The 18,041-nt window shown below is 38.2% G+C and overlaps 1 protein-coding gene across 7 annotated transcripts in view; it reads left to right on the top strand.

Moving 5' to 3' along the window:
* The window catches only part of LOC140206331 (uncharacterized), a 72,520-nt gene extending 56,571 nt beyond the window's left edge, over positions 1-15,949 (top strand). For all 7 annotated transcript variants that reach the window (XM_072274678.1, XM_072274677.1, XM_072274676.1 and 4 more), the window contains 2 exons: positions 7,407-7,776; positions 15,490-15,949. In XM_072274678.1, coding sequence (XP_072130779.1) covers positions 7,407-7,776; positions 15,490-15,649 — 530 coding nt within the window. In that variant the 3' untranslated portion in view covers positions 15,650-15,949. The remainder of the gene's footprint in view (positions 1-7,406; positions 7,777-15,489) is intronic.
* Positions 15,950-18,041: the final 2,092 nt, after the last annotated feature.

Raw genomic sequence — 18,041 nt, 5'->3', positions numbered from 1 at the left:
CAGCAACACATTTCATCTTTGCCCAAATGAGAGATTTAGATCTTCGATGGTGAGCCATTGCTCTATCATGCATTCATGAGGGTTTTGAAAACAGTGTTGAAGGCAAGACTGAAGTTTATAGTGATTACCTCTATTTCCTTGAACAATACACTAGAGGTCACCGTAGAGAACTTGTCAGAAGTTGCCAGCATGGTGACCCTAAGAAAGATATCTTAATAGCTAAGGTTTTACTACAGAACATTTCAGTAATGAACAGAAAATTACACCCGCCTACGTGCAAGAGGCTTTTTCTTGGGTACCTATCGAATTTGAAGATATGGAACTTACTCAGGTATACAGTCTTTCTCTTAGAGGCAGTTGCATTGCTGTGGAAAAATTGCAGTACATGCGTGAACTGGACATGCCTACTAATATATCAGTTGTCGTAAAGAAATTGCCCTATGTGCTTAGGGATAAATAGAGGACATTAGCCTATAAACTGCAAGAAATGCACAACCATAAGATTACATTCACTGATGTTGAGGCAAGTGAAGATTACTACACATCTGTTGATTGAAAATATACAGAATGCTGCATCACCTGCAATAAACAAAGATAAGTCACAATTTCATTCTGAGGCTGAAGGAAGCAGCTTTGCTACTACTGTAGCCACAATGGGAAGTAAAGCTATAACTGAACCTGGAACTGATGGAAGGGAAATGGTCTCATCAGCCAAAAGGATTTGTCTGTTTTCTGGGAATAAATATACTTTGGATTTGTGCCCTCTGCTGGAGAAAAGGGCTCATAGTAAGAAAATTGCCTTCCTAAAAGAAAATTGTGTCTGCTTTGGTTGTTTGCCTACTGGACACTTCAGCAAAGATTGTAGGAAGTATCTTTTATGCAAGGTATACAGTGGCAAGCATCCCAGCATATTTCATATTCACTCTAATGAAAAGGGTTCAGAATCAAAACAAGCCATTAAAGAATCAGACACAGCAGTGATTAGTGCCCTAGAATAAGATATAGGAGCAGAATTAGGCCACTTGGCTCATCGAGTCTGCTCTGCCATTTCATCACGGCTGATCCTATTTTCCTCGGCCCCAGTCTCCTGCCTTCCCCCCATTTCCCTTCATGCCCTGACCAATCAAAAATTTATCAATCTCTGCCTTAAATATACATAAAGGTTTACCCTCCACAGCTGCCTGTGGCAAAGAAATCCACAGATTCACCACTCTCTGGCTAAAGAAATTCCTCTTCATCTCTGTTCTAAAATGAGACTCCTCTATTCTGAGGCTGTGCCCTCTGGTCTTAGACTCTCCCACCATAGGAAATATCTTCTCCACATCCAGTCTATCGAGGCCTTTCACCATTCAATAGGTTTCAATGAGCTAGTCCCTCATTCTTCTGAATTCCAGGGAATATAGGCCTGGAGTCACCAAATGCTTTTCATATGAGAAGCCATTCAATCCTGGAATTATTTTTGTGAACCTCTTTTGAACCCTTCCCAGTTGCAGCACATCCTTTCTAGGATAAGGGACCTAAACTTGCCAACAGTACTCCAAGTGAGGCCTTGCCAGTGCTTTATAAATTCTCAACATTACATCCTTGCTTTTATATTCTAGTCCTCTTGAAATGAATGCGAACATCACATCTATCTTCCTCACCAGTGTCTCAAACTGCAAATTAACCTTTAGTGAATCAAACCTTGCACAAGGACTCCCAAGTGTCTTTGCAACTCAGTTTTTTGTATTTTCTCTCCATTTATAAAATAGTCAACTGTTTCATTTCTTCTACCAAGATGCACGACCATACACTTCCTGTCACTCTATTCCATCTGCCATTTCTTTGTCCATTCTCCTAATCTGTCTTAAGTTCTTCTGTAGCCTCACTACTTCCTCAAAGCTACCTGCCACTCCACCTGTCTTCATATCGTCTGCAAACTTTGCAACAAAGCCATCAATTCATCATCCTAATCATTGAAATATAATGTAAAAAGAATCAGACCCTTTGAAACACCACTAGTCACCGGCAGCCAGTCAGAAAAGGCTCTTTTTATTCCCACTGTTTGCCTCCTGCCAATCAGCTACTGCTTTATCCATGCTAGAATCTTTCCTGTAATACCATGGGCCCGTAGCTTGCTAAGCAGCCTCATGTGTGGCACCTTGTTAAAGGTCTTCTGAAAATCCAGTAAACAACATGAACTGATTCTCCTTTGTCTATTCTGCTTGTTACTTCAAATAATTCCATAATATTTGTCAGGCAGAAATTTCCCTTGAGGACACTACGGCCTATTTTATCGTGTGCCTCCAAGTACCCTGAGACCTCATCCTTAATAATCAACTCCCAACATTTTCCCAACCACTGAGATCAGACTAACTGGTCTATAGTTTCCTTTCTTTTGCCTCCCTCCCTTCTTGAAGAGTGGAGTGACATTTGCAATTTTCCAGTCTTCCATAACTGTTCCAGAGTCTAGTGATTCTTGAAAGATCATTACTAATACCTCCATGGTCTCTTCAGTTATCTCTTTCAGAACTCTGGGGTGTACAACATCTAGTCCAAGTGACTTATGTACCTTCAGACCTTTCAGTTTCCCAAGAACCTTATCTCTAGTTATGGTATCTAATGGCCTCACAGAAGCTGGTGATCATGATTGTAAACTTCCTGTAGTTCCAGTACAAGTGAAGTCTAAGAAGGGTAACAAGACAGTGGTTACTTATACTTTCCTAGATCAAGGAAGCACAGCAGTCTTCTGCACAAAGAGCCTCATGAACAAACTCAACCTCACAGGAACCAGGACATGCATTCTCTTATGTCGTGAGTAGCTACATTGTTTCAGGATTGGAAGTGGCTGGCTTAAATGGTGAAAACTATTGTGAATTGCCTAACATCTGTACACAGGGAAGTACGCCTGTCCATGGAGGGATCATTCCATATCAGGGGGATCTCCAGGAATGGTCTCATCTGGGACATGTCTATTTGCCAGAGACTCATTCAGAAATTGAACTGCTGAGAGGGACAAATGTGCCTAAAGTGTTAGAGCCATTGCAAGTGATGAAGTGTTAATGAAGGACCCAATGCAATTAGAACAATGTTGAGTTGAGAATGAATTGACCACTGAAAGGAAAGAATGGTGATGGAAGAGACTGTGCACAGTCAAAGCTGACAGTTAACGGGATCTCAGTTTTGAACTTTTGGTTTCGGTAGCGGCAGTTCAAGGCAGACTTCCCTGAATACAGTCAGGGTGAACAACTTGGTTTGTCAAGAGAAGATCACAAGTTCATGGAGCTGGTTATGAATTTTGCAGATTTGATGGATGCCCACTACCAGATTAGTTTATCTTTGAGAAGGAAAGAGGTTAATATGCCAAATAATACGAAGGTTCTTGAACTGTGTGCTCTAAACCTAAGAACGAGTTTTAAGAACGATTTGTCATTTCACTCTGACTACACAGCTTTCATGAAGGCTGTCATCTCCAAAGGTTATGCCAAAAAAGTGCCTGCAGGGGCTATTGGATGACTGTGATGGGAAAGTCTAGCATATTTTTCATTGTGGTGTTTATCACCCCAGAAATGGTAAACTTCGGGTTGACTGTGGAGCAATTGTTCAGGGAATATCACTTAATGCTCAGCTTTTACAGGGACCAGATCTTACGTGCTTACTGATTTTAGTCATAAACAGATTGAGAAAAAAATCAGTGTTTAATCAGGTTAAAGTACTAGCGGAAGATGCAGATCTGCTGAGGTTTCTTGGTGGCTTGATAATGACCTCTTAGCCAAGATATGTTGGACTTTAGAATCGTGCTACATCTCTTTGGTACAACTTGAACAAACTCTGCCAACTTCACTGTTAGGAAATGCGCAGAAGACAATGAAGAATAGTTCAGCTGTGAGACGGTGGATAAGGTTTTGTATTGCTTCTATGTTGATGACAGCCTTATGTCAGTGTCCTCTGAGCAAGAAGTGGTCTCTCTCATTCATAACCTTGTATCCATTTGTGCTAGAGGTGGCTTTTGACTCACAAATTGGATCAGCAAAAGACATGAAGGATTTGGTTTTGGATCAAGATTTACCTTCAGTGGGGAGAGTACTGGTTGTTCAATGGTGCATTCAGGCTGATACTTTCAAGTTTAAGATCACGATCCAAGATAGACCACTCACGAGAAGGGGGATCCTCTCCACAGCTATTTCCATCTATGATCCTCTAGGAATCTTTAAGTCCAATGGTGTTATCTGCTAAGAATATCCTACAAGATCCATATAAAAAAGGATTTGGCTGGGATGACACTGTATCAACATCTGTTGGTCACGTGGACAAGCTGGCTGGAAGACCCCAAGGTTGTTAGATGTTCGAAACCCCTGTATTTTGGAGAAGTTACTACTGCACAGTTACACCACTTCACAGATGCAAGCAAAGATGGCTAAGGAGCAGTGACCTATTGATTGTTGCACAACTAGCCCTGTCAGGTGCATGGTGCTTTTATCATGGGAAAATTTAGAGTTGTTCCGTTGAAGTCAGTTTCCATTCCTCATATGGAGCTCATCGCTGCTACGATGGCAAGCTGTATGGACACATTGTGAAGGAAGAAGTTGTACATGTAGCTTCAGGACTCAATGTTTTGGACTGATAGTGCTTGTGTGCTGAAGTGTACCAAGAATGAGTCCTGATGAAGGGTCTTGGCCCAAAACGTTGACTTATTTACTCTTTTCCATAAGTGTTGCTTGCCCTGTTGAGTTCCTCCAGCATTTTGTGTGTGTTGCAAGAATGAAACTTCCAGGTTCCAACCTTCGTTGCAAACGTAGTTTCAGAAATTCTTAAGGTCTCATAAACATCTCAATGGACATATGTAAACATTTACATATTACTATTTAGCTATTTATGGTTTTATTACTATTTAATTATTTATGGTGCAACTGTAACTAAAACCAATTTCCCCGGGGATCAATGAGGTATGACTATGACTATTTTAAGCAAACTGGCAGATGTGGCATTGAGAGAGTTGAAGGTGAAAGCACTCCTGAAGAATGAGAAATAAGTGTCAGGCCTCGGTATCTTCTTCAGACTAAAAGCAATGGCCTGTGAATCCCAATTGTTGTGTGAACTTCTGCTACATAATCCAGAGGTCAAGGGGAGAGTTGCAATGAATTCCATGCAGATTGAAAAGGAGGTGGACACTTCTCATCTTGGACCCACTTGAAGAAGGCAGTGGCCTAGATTCATCGAGTAAGGAACCTTCTCTTGTTTCTTTGTAGGAAGAGGAAGCAAGTGAACATCACCCTTGCTCTGTCAGACTTGGATGAAGAACAACAAGAGTATTCTTTGGAGAGAAAGATTGAGAATGCCAAAGTTCAGATCAGTTGAGATTGTCTGAGTGGAGGAGCTCAGAAAGGCTAAAGTGGAGATCACTGAGTTTTGCCAAGTTTTCAAAGGGGAGAACGTATGAGAAGCAACAGCCATATTTCAAGGTCAATTCAGTACTTGAGGATGGTGTCTTGAGAGTTGGTGAATGGCTTAGTAGTGCAGCTGTACCTGAAGAGTCTAAACATCCTGTTAAACTGGCAAAGGATCTTTTATGTCTCAGACTTCATTCTGAGGCATGTACATCAAGTGGGACATGGTAGCCAAAACCACATGTCATCCAAAACCACGTCATCCAGGTTGCATTAAAAATACTGGATTTCTAGTGTGCTAGTAGAGCCATAAAAAGAATCCTGTCTATGAAGGTTGTTTGTCAACAGTTGCATGCAGCTCCAGGATGCCAGCACGTGGCAGGTCTGCCTCTGGATAGGGTCTCATCAGATAAACCTCCGTTTACATGTGTAGGAGTGGACTACTTTGGACCCTTTGAGGTGAACATCAGAAAGAGTACAGTGAGGAGGTATGGGGTCATATTTATATGTATGGCTACACAAACTGTTCACATTGAAGTGGCACTTTCTTTAAACATAGATTCCTTTGCTAATGCACTTCAACGCTTTATAGCACGAGGAGGACAGGTTCGTGAACTGCACTCTGATAATGCAACAAACTTAGTTGGAGCTGAATGTGAGTTGCGAGAAGCCATTGAGAAGTGGAATCATTCATGATTCAGTGATTTTTTATCTTCAAAAAGGAATTAAGTGGATTTTTAACTCCCTGGCTGGTTCGTACCTTGGAGAACATGTGAGAGATTGATCAAGTATGTGCAAAAGGTCCTCAATTCCACCACGAACGTACAGAATCTTGACAAAGATGGTTTCCATACAGTCCTTTGTGAAGTAGAGGCTATTATCAATGGTTGTCCAATTACTGATGCATCCTTTGATCCCAATGATTTGGAAGCACTAATTCCCAACCAGCTGTTGCTTCTGAAGACCTCACCATCCTTACCACCAGGAGGGTTCAAGAGGAAGAGGTTTATGCTCATTGTAGATGGAAGCAGGTCCAGTACTTGCGAAACTTGTTTTGAAAATGGTGAGGCAAAGAGTGTTTCCTACAGTTATGGGAATGTAAGAAATGGTCAGATGTAAAACTTAATTTCCTCCTGGGAGACATTGTGCTTACACTTGATGACACAGCGCCTCAAAACTCATGAAATGTGGGAAGAGTCATCCAAATCTTTCCAGACGGAAGAGGATTTGTGTGGCAGGTGTGCATCAAGACCAAGACCAGGTGTCTGGACAGGCCTATAATTCGTTATTTCGCTAACTTGATCTCTAATTGGAATGCTATTAGAACATGTAGTTACACTATTATTACTATTAGACCACTACATAGCTAATTTAGTTTTAAAATTGCTACAAGGTCGTTCACCTTTGCTGATTTCATAATAAGGGATCGAATATACCTTTTTTGATTTGGATATTCATTATTTGGAAGCACGTAATACGTTTTCAAGTACCTTGACTTAGTCCCTCAGCGGCTTTGGTTTGTTTTCAAGTAACCGGTACAAACAGTATGTTCAAACCATAAGAAAACTCTCTTGGTTCTTACATCACTCATTACAATAATGCATTGATAATTTTCTAAAAGAGATGATAAGCATAAAGCTCATTGAATGACTATCCACTCATTGTTAATATTTACCCTAAATAGAGGGCCTGAAATACTTTCTCCAAAGTCTCAACTATGAAATGGTGAAGGAGAAACAAAAGCGTAGATGAAAGAAATTCTGCAGATGCTGGAAATTCAGAGTAAGACGTACAAAATGCTGGAGGAACTCATGGGGTCCCAATGAAAGGTCTCGAAACATCGGCTATTTATATCTCTCTATAGATGCTGCCTGACCTGCTGAGTTCCTCCAGCAATTTGTGTGTGTAACAAAAACATAATATTGGTAAAAATTGACAATGTTGCTATTTTCATTGCACCCTTTCTATTGTCATGGTACAAGATGCATCAAATTCTTGTAATAATAGTAAATCTATAATAATGCTTTCTTTATGTTTCAGAACAAATTGTTGTTGCCCATGTGCCTGCTTTGCTCCCCTCAGCGGATGATAAAAAGAGGAAAGTTAAATATCCTGTGACTAAGGGAGAAATTAGAAGGCGCATTATTCCCCCTGAAAAAATGTCCAAAACAGTCATTAAAAGCTATCTGAGGTTAAGAAGGGATAACCGCTTTGATATCCGCCAACTTCTGGATCTTCCTGTAACCGGTTATGACCGAACCCTTCATACATCTTTTACTCGACTCTGTGAGGGAGAGGCAAAAACACTGACAGAAAACTTTCATCAGCTGAACCTTGGCTACTTTCCTGTTGATGAATGTGCCAGCATGATGGCAGAAAAAGCTGCAGCATCAGAAATATATGCAGCAAGGCAAGTGGGTAATCTCTATTTAATTGAGAGCAACTGAAGTTAATTAGCTAATAAGAATTATATGTTGGAACCATCCGGAGGACCTGAGTTTGAATCCCAAGCTTAACTGACATTTGTATTCCTTAAGAAGGTAAGTTTTAAAAGATGTACAGTAGTTAATTCCCTTGTAATAGAAGTGGCAAAGAGTAGAATTTTCTAATCCCTTCTTCCGTTCTGACAAGAGACTTCCATCTTAAATGTTTCCATTAATTGCTGCTCCATAGTGTCCAAATTCTGGACAATTTTGTCACACCAGTTGAAGTCATGGCATAAATCCAGGCATGAAAAATGGAATTAAATGCAATGATTGAAATGTTCTAAAGATCTGTTTTATTACATATGACATCTTAAAGGAAGAAATTGCTTATCTGATAGGTTGTGTAAAGTTAACCATAAGATTTATACCCTTGATTATTCAGTATTTCGAAAACTATTATAGGAGATCGTACAAACTTTAAAGATGTAGAATTGAACTAGTAGTTGTTTGATTTATAATTTAGGTAAATCATGTTCTATGTGGGTTTACCGTCATAAAATTTGTATTTCTGCCCCTTGTAGCTACTTGTTGGGCTTTTTGCTCAATTTTATTTAGAATATGTTCCACAGCAGTTTTCTTCATCACAGTTTTCATCATTCCTTTTTCTGTTAAATTTAATTTTCATAGGATTTTGATTTCTCAGAATTCATTGTACAAGGTTTTGGAATGAAAAAAAATTTGAATACTTAATATATGTGGTATTTTGGAGGAGAAATTATCATCAGTATTCAAACAATTAAGTAAGGATTATGGGATGGAGCAAATGTGATGCTAAGATTATAAATAAGGACATCAGAACTTCTAAGTATTAAGCTAAACTTTGAGTTACGTCCTGCAAAACTTGCCATCAGCTTCTACATAGCGGATTCCAATTGAAATGTTCTGCCCAAAAATGAAATCCTCTCCAATACCTAGAAAATGTTTAAAGCAAAACATTTTCATCATTTTTAGATTGTCTTTAATTTTCTGGATTCCGTCTATTGGGCATTGATTTTATTAACTGGATTCTTACCCACATTAAAACAATAATAATGAATATTCAAATAGAGTGCAGAGAAGGAAAATATTAACATCACTTTCAGAAATCATGTGTTAAATCTTCCAAATCAAAGGTACCACTATAAGGCTCAGATTTGCCCACGTTTCTCCATGTTTCCAGCAAATATCTGAGTTTATCTTGGCATCTTTCACCTTGTAACCACTGACATAGTCTGCCTCTCTGTTGTTCTTAATGGAGTCCAATACAGCAGTGTAACCTTCCAGAAGCCAAGTCTGTAAATCTGTTGCTAAACTGCCTCGAGTACAACAGCCCCAATCATATGAATGTGAGAAATTGGCTTTATGAAAAAAGGAGTTATTTCTAGTTAATTTAAATGTGTTTCTATTGCTTTATTTTTGTATTTATTTTATGTCAGGTCCCAACTCTTAAACATTGTCAATATCAATGTCAAACATATTCAAGCATGACACCTTTGACAGGTAGTGAGTTAAGGGTGAGGCTGTGCTGGTAGTCCAGGCTCTCTCTGAGTACATCTGAGTAACTGACTTCATTGAGATGTACTTCACACTGCAAATGGCCCTGCAAAATACAAGGTACTGGCATCTTGCAGTCAACTTATCATGGGCCATATTTAAAGAAACAGGATCTTGGGATGACAGATGGTGATCTGTCTAATCAACAGAGCATCAGTATACTATATGTTTCAATATCATCCCTAACAATATTGGGATTATTTCATAGGTAGTTTGACTGGGAAAGAACAGCCACTCACATTAAATAAGATGGGATTTGTTCAGTTGTGTCTGAATGGTAGCTTTTGTTTGGGCCTTTGCAGGAGTGACCAGTACTGCAATACCAGAGAAAATCTAAGACAAACTTGAGACTTGTATCACAATATTTGCAATCTTCCCTTCACTGTTTTTAAAGATGGCTTGTGTGGGAAGTTGAAAAATAAAACTAATACGTATGGGGGTGAGTGAAGAACATTTAACCTTTAATCTTATCATCTGACCCTATTCCCTAATGCCAACATGTTGGGTATTCAAAATGGAAAAAAAAATACTGTTTCTCCCTTACTGAGCATTCATAGCTTTTTTTTAAATAAAATGTTGTATTCTGCAGATATACAGTGGCATGCAAAAGTTGGGGCACCCTGGTCAAAATTTCTGTTACTGTGAATAGTTAAGTGAGTAGAAGATGAACTGATCTCCAAAAGTCATAAAGTTAAAGATGAAACATTCTTTTCAACATTTTAAGCCAGATGAGTGTATAATTTTTGTTTTGTACAATTTTAGAGTGGAGAAAAAAAGGAAAGGGGCACCATGCAAAAGTTTGGGCACCCCAAGAGATTTGAGCTCTCAAATAACTTTCACCAAGGTCTCAGACCTTAAATAGCTGGTTAGGGCTATGGCTTGTTCGCAGTCATCGTTAGGAAAGGCCAGGTGATGCAAATTTCAAAGCTTTATAAATACCCTGACTCCTCAAACCTTGTCCCAACAATCAGCAGCCATGGGCTCCTTTAAACAGCTGCCTAGCGCTCTGAAAATTAAAATAAATGATGCCTACAAAGCAGGAGAAAGCTATAAGAAGATAGCAAAGCGTTTTCAGCTAGCTGTTTCCTCAGTTGGTAATGTCATTAAGAAATGGCAGTTAACAGGAACGGTGGAGGTCAAGTTGAGGTTTGGAAGACCAAGAAAACTTTCCGAGAGAACTGCTCATAGGATTGCTAGAATGGGAAATCAAAACCCCCGTTTGAGTGCAAAAGACCTTCAGGAAGATTTAGCAGACTCTGCAGTGGTGGTGCACTGTTCTACTGTACAGCGACACCTGCACAAATATGACCTTCATGGAAGAGTCATCAGAAGGAAACCTTCCCTGCATCCTCACCACAAAATTCAGCGTCAGAAGTTTGCAAAGGAACATCTAAACAAGCCTGATGCATTTTGGAAACAAGTCCTGTGGACTGATGAAGTTAAAATAGAACTTTTAGGCCGCAGTGAGCAAAGGTATGTCTGGAGAAAAAAGGGTGCGGAATTTCATGATAAGAACACCTCTTCAACTGTTAAGCACAGGGATGGATTGATCATGCTTTGGACTTGTGTTGCAGCCAGTGGCACGGGGAACATTTCACTGGTAGAGGGAAGAATGAATTCAATTAAATACCAGCAAATTCTGGAAGCAAACATCACACTGTCGGTAAAAAAAAAGCTGAAGATGAAAGGAGGATGACTCTACAACAGGATAATAATCCTAAACACACCTCAAAATCCACAATGGACTACCTCAAGAGGCGCAAGCTGAAGGTTTTGCCATAGCTCTCACACTCCCCCGACCTAAACGTCATCAATAATCTGTGGATAGACCTCAAAAGAGCAGTGTATACAAGATGGCCCAAGAATCTCACAGAACTAGAAGCCTTTTGCAAGGAAGAATGGGTGAACATCCCCCAAACAAGAATTGAAAGACTCTTAGTTGGCTACAGTAAGTGTTTACAAGCTGTGATATTTGCCAAGGGGGATGTTACTAAGTATTGACCATGCAGGGTGCCCAAACTGTTGCTTTGGGCCCTTTTCCTTTTTTGTTATTTTGAAACTGTAAAAGATGGAAATAAAAAAGTAATCTTGCTTAAAATATTAAAGAAATGTGTCATCTTTAACTTTATGCCTTTTGGAAATCAGTTCATCTTTTACTCGCTTAGCTATTCACAGCAACAGAAATTTTGACCAGGGGTGTCCAAACTTTTGCATGCCACTGTATGCCTTTATCTTACTAATCTGTCACCTAATTTTTAATATATACATTGAGAATAAACACTGATGTCATTCAGTTTGGATTAATTTTAACGAAGGCATGGATTCAATCATTCTCCATCATAAATTAGTTATTTGCAATTGGTTTCTATCTGCCTGTAACTATTTTTAGTTTTTTTCTAAACATAATGCCAAAGTAAAACAAGACTCGAACTACATTTTTCATAAGTTTTAGTTTTAAAGCACAGTTTGCATCAGTATATTTATATTCTGTCATATTTATTTCCTTTACCTTCATCTTGCATAAGGCAATTGCAAGAAATATTGAATATTCTAAACCAATTAGTTTTTATGAGCATTATAATTATTTAAATCAATTAGTCCTTGACAATTAAAATAACTTTTTTCATGAGGATGTCTGTTTGACTAAATACCTGGTTATTTTAAATGTAAGATAAATATTTCTGTTGTCGATTATTTCTTTCCCTTATATTGTATATTTGGAGACCTTATCCTAATACTTTCCTAATATAACATCACAATTTACAGCAGGGACATAAAAAGAATAAGTTAAGTAGCATGCATAAATGAACAAAATAACATAATGTCACATGAATTGTGAATGTGGTATAGGCACTAGGACTTTAACCGATGTATCAAAAAGAACGTAATAACAGATATCTCACAAAACTAATTGCTGAAACATTGATATCTGAATGCTTTTGACATTTTGAAATCTTTACCTTATAATGACTGCCAGTGGTAATAACAAGATAAGATATCATTTTACACAATGTTGACCAATTAGTTTCCCTGCATTTCTCAATATTTTCTAATTAGCATTAGCAGGACATTTTATTGGAATGTTTTTCAGATCTTTTCACAATGCCGTTGTGAATGGGAATTTGCTATTCGTGATTTGTTACTTTTGATCCTGGTTTTTCCTTCTGAATCTCTGGCACTGGAAACTTGGAAATAAGGGCTCTTATAAAATTATATCTGCAATAAATGTGTATCAGAAATGTTTATCTGCAGAGAAGATTTGAGGGAAGATGAAAACTGTCAAATCAGATGAGGAGCCATTGGTCTGTTGAGATGGCATTGAAATTGCCAAAGATGAGGAGCACTAAGTTGTGTGTTAAGAAGGAATGATATCTTCCAGAGAAACATTCCAGAGAATGTGGTTTGGATATGTCATACCAAAATATGTGAATGCAGAAATATGATATGCAGACAGGATTGGAAGTGATTGAATCAACCTATCACGAGAGACCTTAATAAATGCCTTATTGAAGTCTACATAGATAACGTCCAATGCCTTACCCTTATTAAGCTCCTTCGTCATGTCCTCGAAAAACGTGGTTGTTTGTATGGCATGATCTACCCTGCACAAAGCTGTGTTGACTGCCCCTAAGCACATAATGCCTTACCAAATGTGCATAAATCCAATAGTTCCACTATCACTGATATGAGGCTCACTGGCTTATAATTATATGAAGAAAGGGACAATGAGATATATCCTATTAGGCCCTTGGGATTTATCCAACTTGATGCTGTTCAGAGACCTAGGACTACCTCTTCCTTAACCTCAAAAATTGCTAGCACATTGGCATGCCTCATTTTCTCCCTTTACCATCCTCCAAATACTCATTTAGTACCTCAGCCACTTGCTCTGGGTCAAGAACAAATTCCCTCCTTTATCCTTGAGTGGACCTACCATCTCTTTAGTTAATCTCTTTATCTTAACATAAAATGCCTTGGAATTCTCCTTGATGTTGCTTGATAAGGATATTTCATAGCTCGTTTTGGCCTTCCTAATCACCTGCTTGAGCACTTTCCTATTATCATTATATTGTTCAAAGGCCCAGTCTGATCTTAGCTTTCTAAACCTGTTTGTGCTTTCTTTTACTTCCTGATTAAATTTACAACCTCTTGAGTCATCCAAGTTTCCCCCTACTTTACCATTCTGCCTTGATCCTTACTGGAACTTGTTGATCCTGAACTTTGATTACTTGGTCCAAGAACAGTTACTACCCCTCAACCATTAGGCTCTTGAACAAAAGAAGATAACTTCACTCAACTGCACTTGTCCCATCTTTTAAATGTTCCCACAATTAATGAACCCACTTTCAAGGACTCCTTCCTTTTATGTTCTCGATATTTAGTGCTTATTTTTTTAGTTTTGCATTTGCAGTTTGTTGTCTTCTGCATTCAGGTTGAACACCCTAGTTGGCTGGTCTTTCATTGATCTTGTATAGTTACTATTCTATAGATTTGTTGAGTATGCCCACAAGAAAATGAATCTCAGAGTTGTATATGTTGATATCTTTGTACTTTGATAATAACTTTTATTATCTTTAAACTTTGATCGGTTGGTGTTGATACGACCATGTGTTAGATGTGGCTTTGTCGAACAGCAGCTGTCTCCAGTCAACTTTCATTAGCTTCTGTTTTGTCCTGTCACAACTTGCTCTCCCCCGATATAGTACATTACCACAAGATCCAATTTTATCCATACTCACAACGATCTTAAAACATAATGAATTGTGGTCTCGAGCCCCTAAATTTTCACCCAGTATCCCACTATCGGGTATGTCACCTGGCCTTCTCAATTCCAAAACCAGATCCTGTATTTTTTTTCTCCTCTAATTGACTCTCCACATATTTCTCAACTCACTAGCACATGACATTTGTAGTAATCCAAAGATTACAACCTGGAAATCCTGCTGTTTAGCTTTCTAACAGTCTCCCTAAAGTTCCTATGCAAGATATCGTCCCTACTGCTGTCTGTGTTATTGGTACTCACACGGACCATCACCTCTGGCCATATGCTCCATGGTAGGGATGGTATGTTTCTGATGATGTGCCGTGTTTGACTTACTCTAAACATAGTATTTAGTCTGATGGCCAGAAAGCTCAATTTTGATTTCATCAGTCCATAGAACCTTCTTCCAGCTGACTTTAGAGTCTCTCACATGCGTACTGGCAAAGTCTAGCTGAGATTTCATGTGTGCTTTTTTTCAACAATGGCTTTCTCTTTGCCGTTCTCCCATAAAGCTGCAACTGGTAAAGCACTTGGGCAATTGTTGTTCTATGCACAGGCTCTCCAGCCATTGAAACTTGTAACTCCTCCAGAGTTGTCATAGGTCTCTTGGTGGTCTCCCTCACTACTCCCCTTGATGGCCTGCTCTAGGCAGATTTACAGGTGTGCCATATTCTTTCCATTTCTTGATGATTGACTTAACTGTACTCCAAGGGATACTCAGTGACTTGGAAATTTTCTTATATCCATCTCCTGACGTGCTTTTCAATAACTTTTTTGCGGAAGTGCTTGAAGTGTTCTTTTGTCTTCATGGTGTAGTTTTTGCCAAGGTGTTGACTCACCAGCAGTTGGACCTTCCAGCTACCTGTGTATTCTTATTACAATCAATTAAAACACCTTGACTGCACACAGGTCTCCAAGAACAGTTCTCCAGTTAACTAATAATGTGACTTCTAAAACCAATTGGTTGCACCAGTAATGATTTGGTGTGTCAGATTAAGGGGGGGGGGGGTGAAATTGAATACTTATGCAATCAATTATTTTGTTTTACATATTTGTAATTAGATCACTTTGTAGAGATCTCTCTTCACATTGACACAAAAGTGTCTTCTTCTGTTGATCAGTGTAAAAAAAGTCAAATTAAATCCACTGATATTCAATGTTGTAAAACAATAAAACATGAAAACTTCCAGGTGTGGGGGTGGGGGACTGAATACTTACTTTAGGCACTGTATTTTCATATGAGAAATAGTGATTTTGTTGTAAATTTATTGTATTGATGTATCTCAAAAGGGGTGATAAAAAACTTACAAGCTTACTAACTTTTAATTTAAATTTTCTGCAGAAAGGTGATTGAAGATCTTGATTCAATCATGAACAATTTTATGTGGCAGGAACACCCATATAATTTAATCACACATGGATTTGGGCCTCAGAACATCAAGGTGGTTTTGAACTTGATAAAGCTACTTCTACGAGAATCACTACGAAAGTCAGCATCCTAATGCAAGCAGACCAGAATTTATATATTTTTTTAATCACAGTAGTGAAAAACATTTCTGTGTTTTGTCTGTTCACCCTATTCACATGTTACTAACTCTGTAATGATAGTTACAGAAATGTTTTATAATGTAATTTATACAGAAGCCCTTCTCTATAAAACTGTCAATGGGACAGCTGCGTAAAAAATTGTGTGGGAAAATGGAACGGAGAAGGCATCTCTTAAGTTTGTTAGATAGTTAGAAAATTGTTTATTTGTTGTAGTGAATGGGTCCTGTACTTCAGAATAAAATGTACGTCAAAAATAGTGTAAAATGTGAAATGTTTACATGAATCAAATGAACTCTGTGCTGTTAAATGGTTAAAATACCAAAATCATTGTTTATTCAGACAAGTATATACAGACAGCGAACTGAAACTCATCTAACCATAGCAAATTCTACCTGAGATTTGTAAAATTCCTTCCTGTGCACAGAAGTGCAGATTAGCATGAAAAAAATGACCATTGATTGAAAGAAAACAAGAAACAGTCTAGTTAATCTTTATTCAGGTTTGCCACTCTTGCTTAGTAATCAAATTAATAGAAGCGTCCTGTATCAGATCAAGATTTGGCACTTCTACTCAATTGACATTAGTGTAATTAATCCAAGAGGTAAAAAATCATGTTTTTGTTAATCTGTACAATGAACATATAAACTGGAAGCAGTAAAATGTGGAGTAAAGAACTTACAATTAGTTATTTCTCATCTGTGCATTGTAATTCTTCAAAAATAAGTATTGTAAACAACATCAGGTGAGAAAATGTGGATTAAGTCAAAGATTTTAATGAAGTCAAGTCAAGTCACTTTTTATTGTCATTTGGACCATAACTGCTGGTACAGTACACAGTAAAAATGAGACAACGTTTTTCAGGATCATGGTGCTACATGACTATTACAAAAACTGCACTGAACTACGTGAAACTACACTAGACTACAGACCTACCTAGGACTGTATAAAGTGCACAAAACAGTGCATGCATTACAATAAATAATAAACAATATGCACAGTAGAGGGCAGTAGGTTGGTGTCAGTCCAGGCTCTGGCTATTGAGGAGTCTGATGGCTTGGGGGAAGAAACTGTTACATTGTCTGGTCGTGAGAGCCCGAATACTTCGGTGCCTTTTGCCAGCTGGCAGGAGGGAGAAGAGTTTATATGAGGGGTGCGTGAAATACCAATGGAAGACATAAAGAGTTAAGTAGCTGGAAAGTGTTGATCAAAATTGGTGCTCTTCTTTATGGGGCATTATTGTATCTATTACATGGCACGTTAAAGGATAAAGTAGACTTGAAATGACAGGAGTATAGGATATCGTCAAGACACAGCAAATGTTTTCTTGTACATCATGTGACAATCTTGTGACTTCTTGGGTTTGGAGATTTTCAATATTGGTAAAGTAGTAGTTCTTCTCCAAAGATCTATGGTGAGTGTGAAATATAATGCACAATAATTGTCACTGACAGCCATATCTGTTCTTAGAGCATGTGTTTTGTGAAATTTCCAACAGCCATGGTTAATTCATGGGACAGATTCTATCTTTAGAATTACTTTTAATATTGTAACTGCTTTAGTGAGATTGCCACAATTTTGAATGGTGTTGTTGCAGAAAAAATTGAGATAGAAATAGATCATTCTTTGGGATGAGCCAGCTTTGCTGGAATTTGATTTTTGTTGACTCTTGAAAAGTCACTGTGCGAACTTTAATATAAAGTAAGAGCAAATGCAGTGCTTTCAGCAATGACAAGTACACTTTCATCTTCTGCCAGGCTGCTTCACTCTTCCATCTTCATCAGGTAACAAAGATGACAATGCCATTCCAGCTCATTGTTCTTTGTGAGATCAGGATAGTGGATCTTAATTATTTTTATTCTATGTGCATTGAGCTTCCAAGTTCTTTTATCACTTCAGATATAATTTTAATTTAAATAACTCACTTGCGCTAATTCATAAAGATACAGTTATAAAATCACATAGCTGGCTAAAATGTTAATGTTATCAATCAGCACCATTACAAGTTAGCCTTAAATGCAGTAAGCATGTATGAGATGGTCTCTTCAGCAAGTGGTACTTCGTGAATTAGCCTTAGAGAATACTGGTAATCAAATGCCGGAAATGGCACAAACCATTAGAGATGAGCATATAACGTGCAATTTGCTGCAAAGCTGGTCAGTGACTGAAAAAAAAAACAAATTAAACATAAATCATACATAACATTTACAAGAAAAGACAATTGAAACAAAAAGAACCAGTCCATTTCACTGCAAGGTGGTTAACTGTAATGATTAGGGTTTTGATAGTTCGATAACTGAATGGTTGAAGGAAGTGGCTGTTCATGTGATGGCGTTGGACTTCAGGTGT

This window comes from Mobula birostris, chromosome 12 (assembly GCF_030028105.1).
Source record: "Mobula birostris isolate sMobBir1 chromosome 12, sMobBir1.hap1, whole genome shotgun sequence".
Classification (NCBI taxonomy): Eukaryota; Metazoa; Chordata; class Chondrichthyes; order Myliobatiformes; family Myliobatidae; genus Mobula; species Mobula birostris.
Note: the sequence above shows the minus strand (reverse complement) of the source record. Positions and strands in the feature narration are given on the sequence as shown.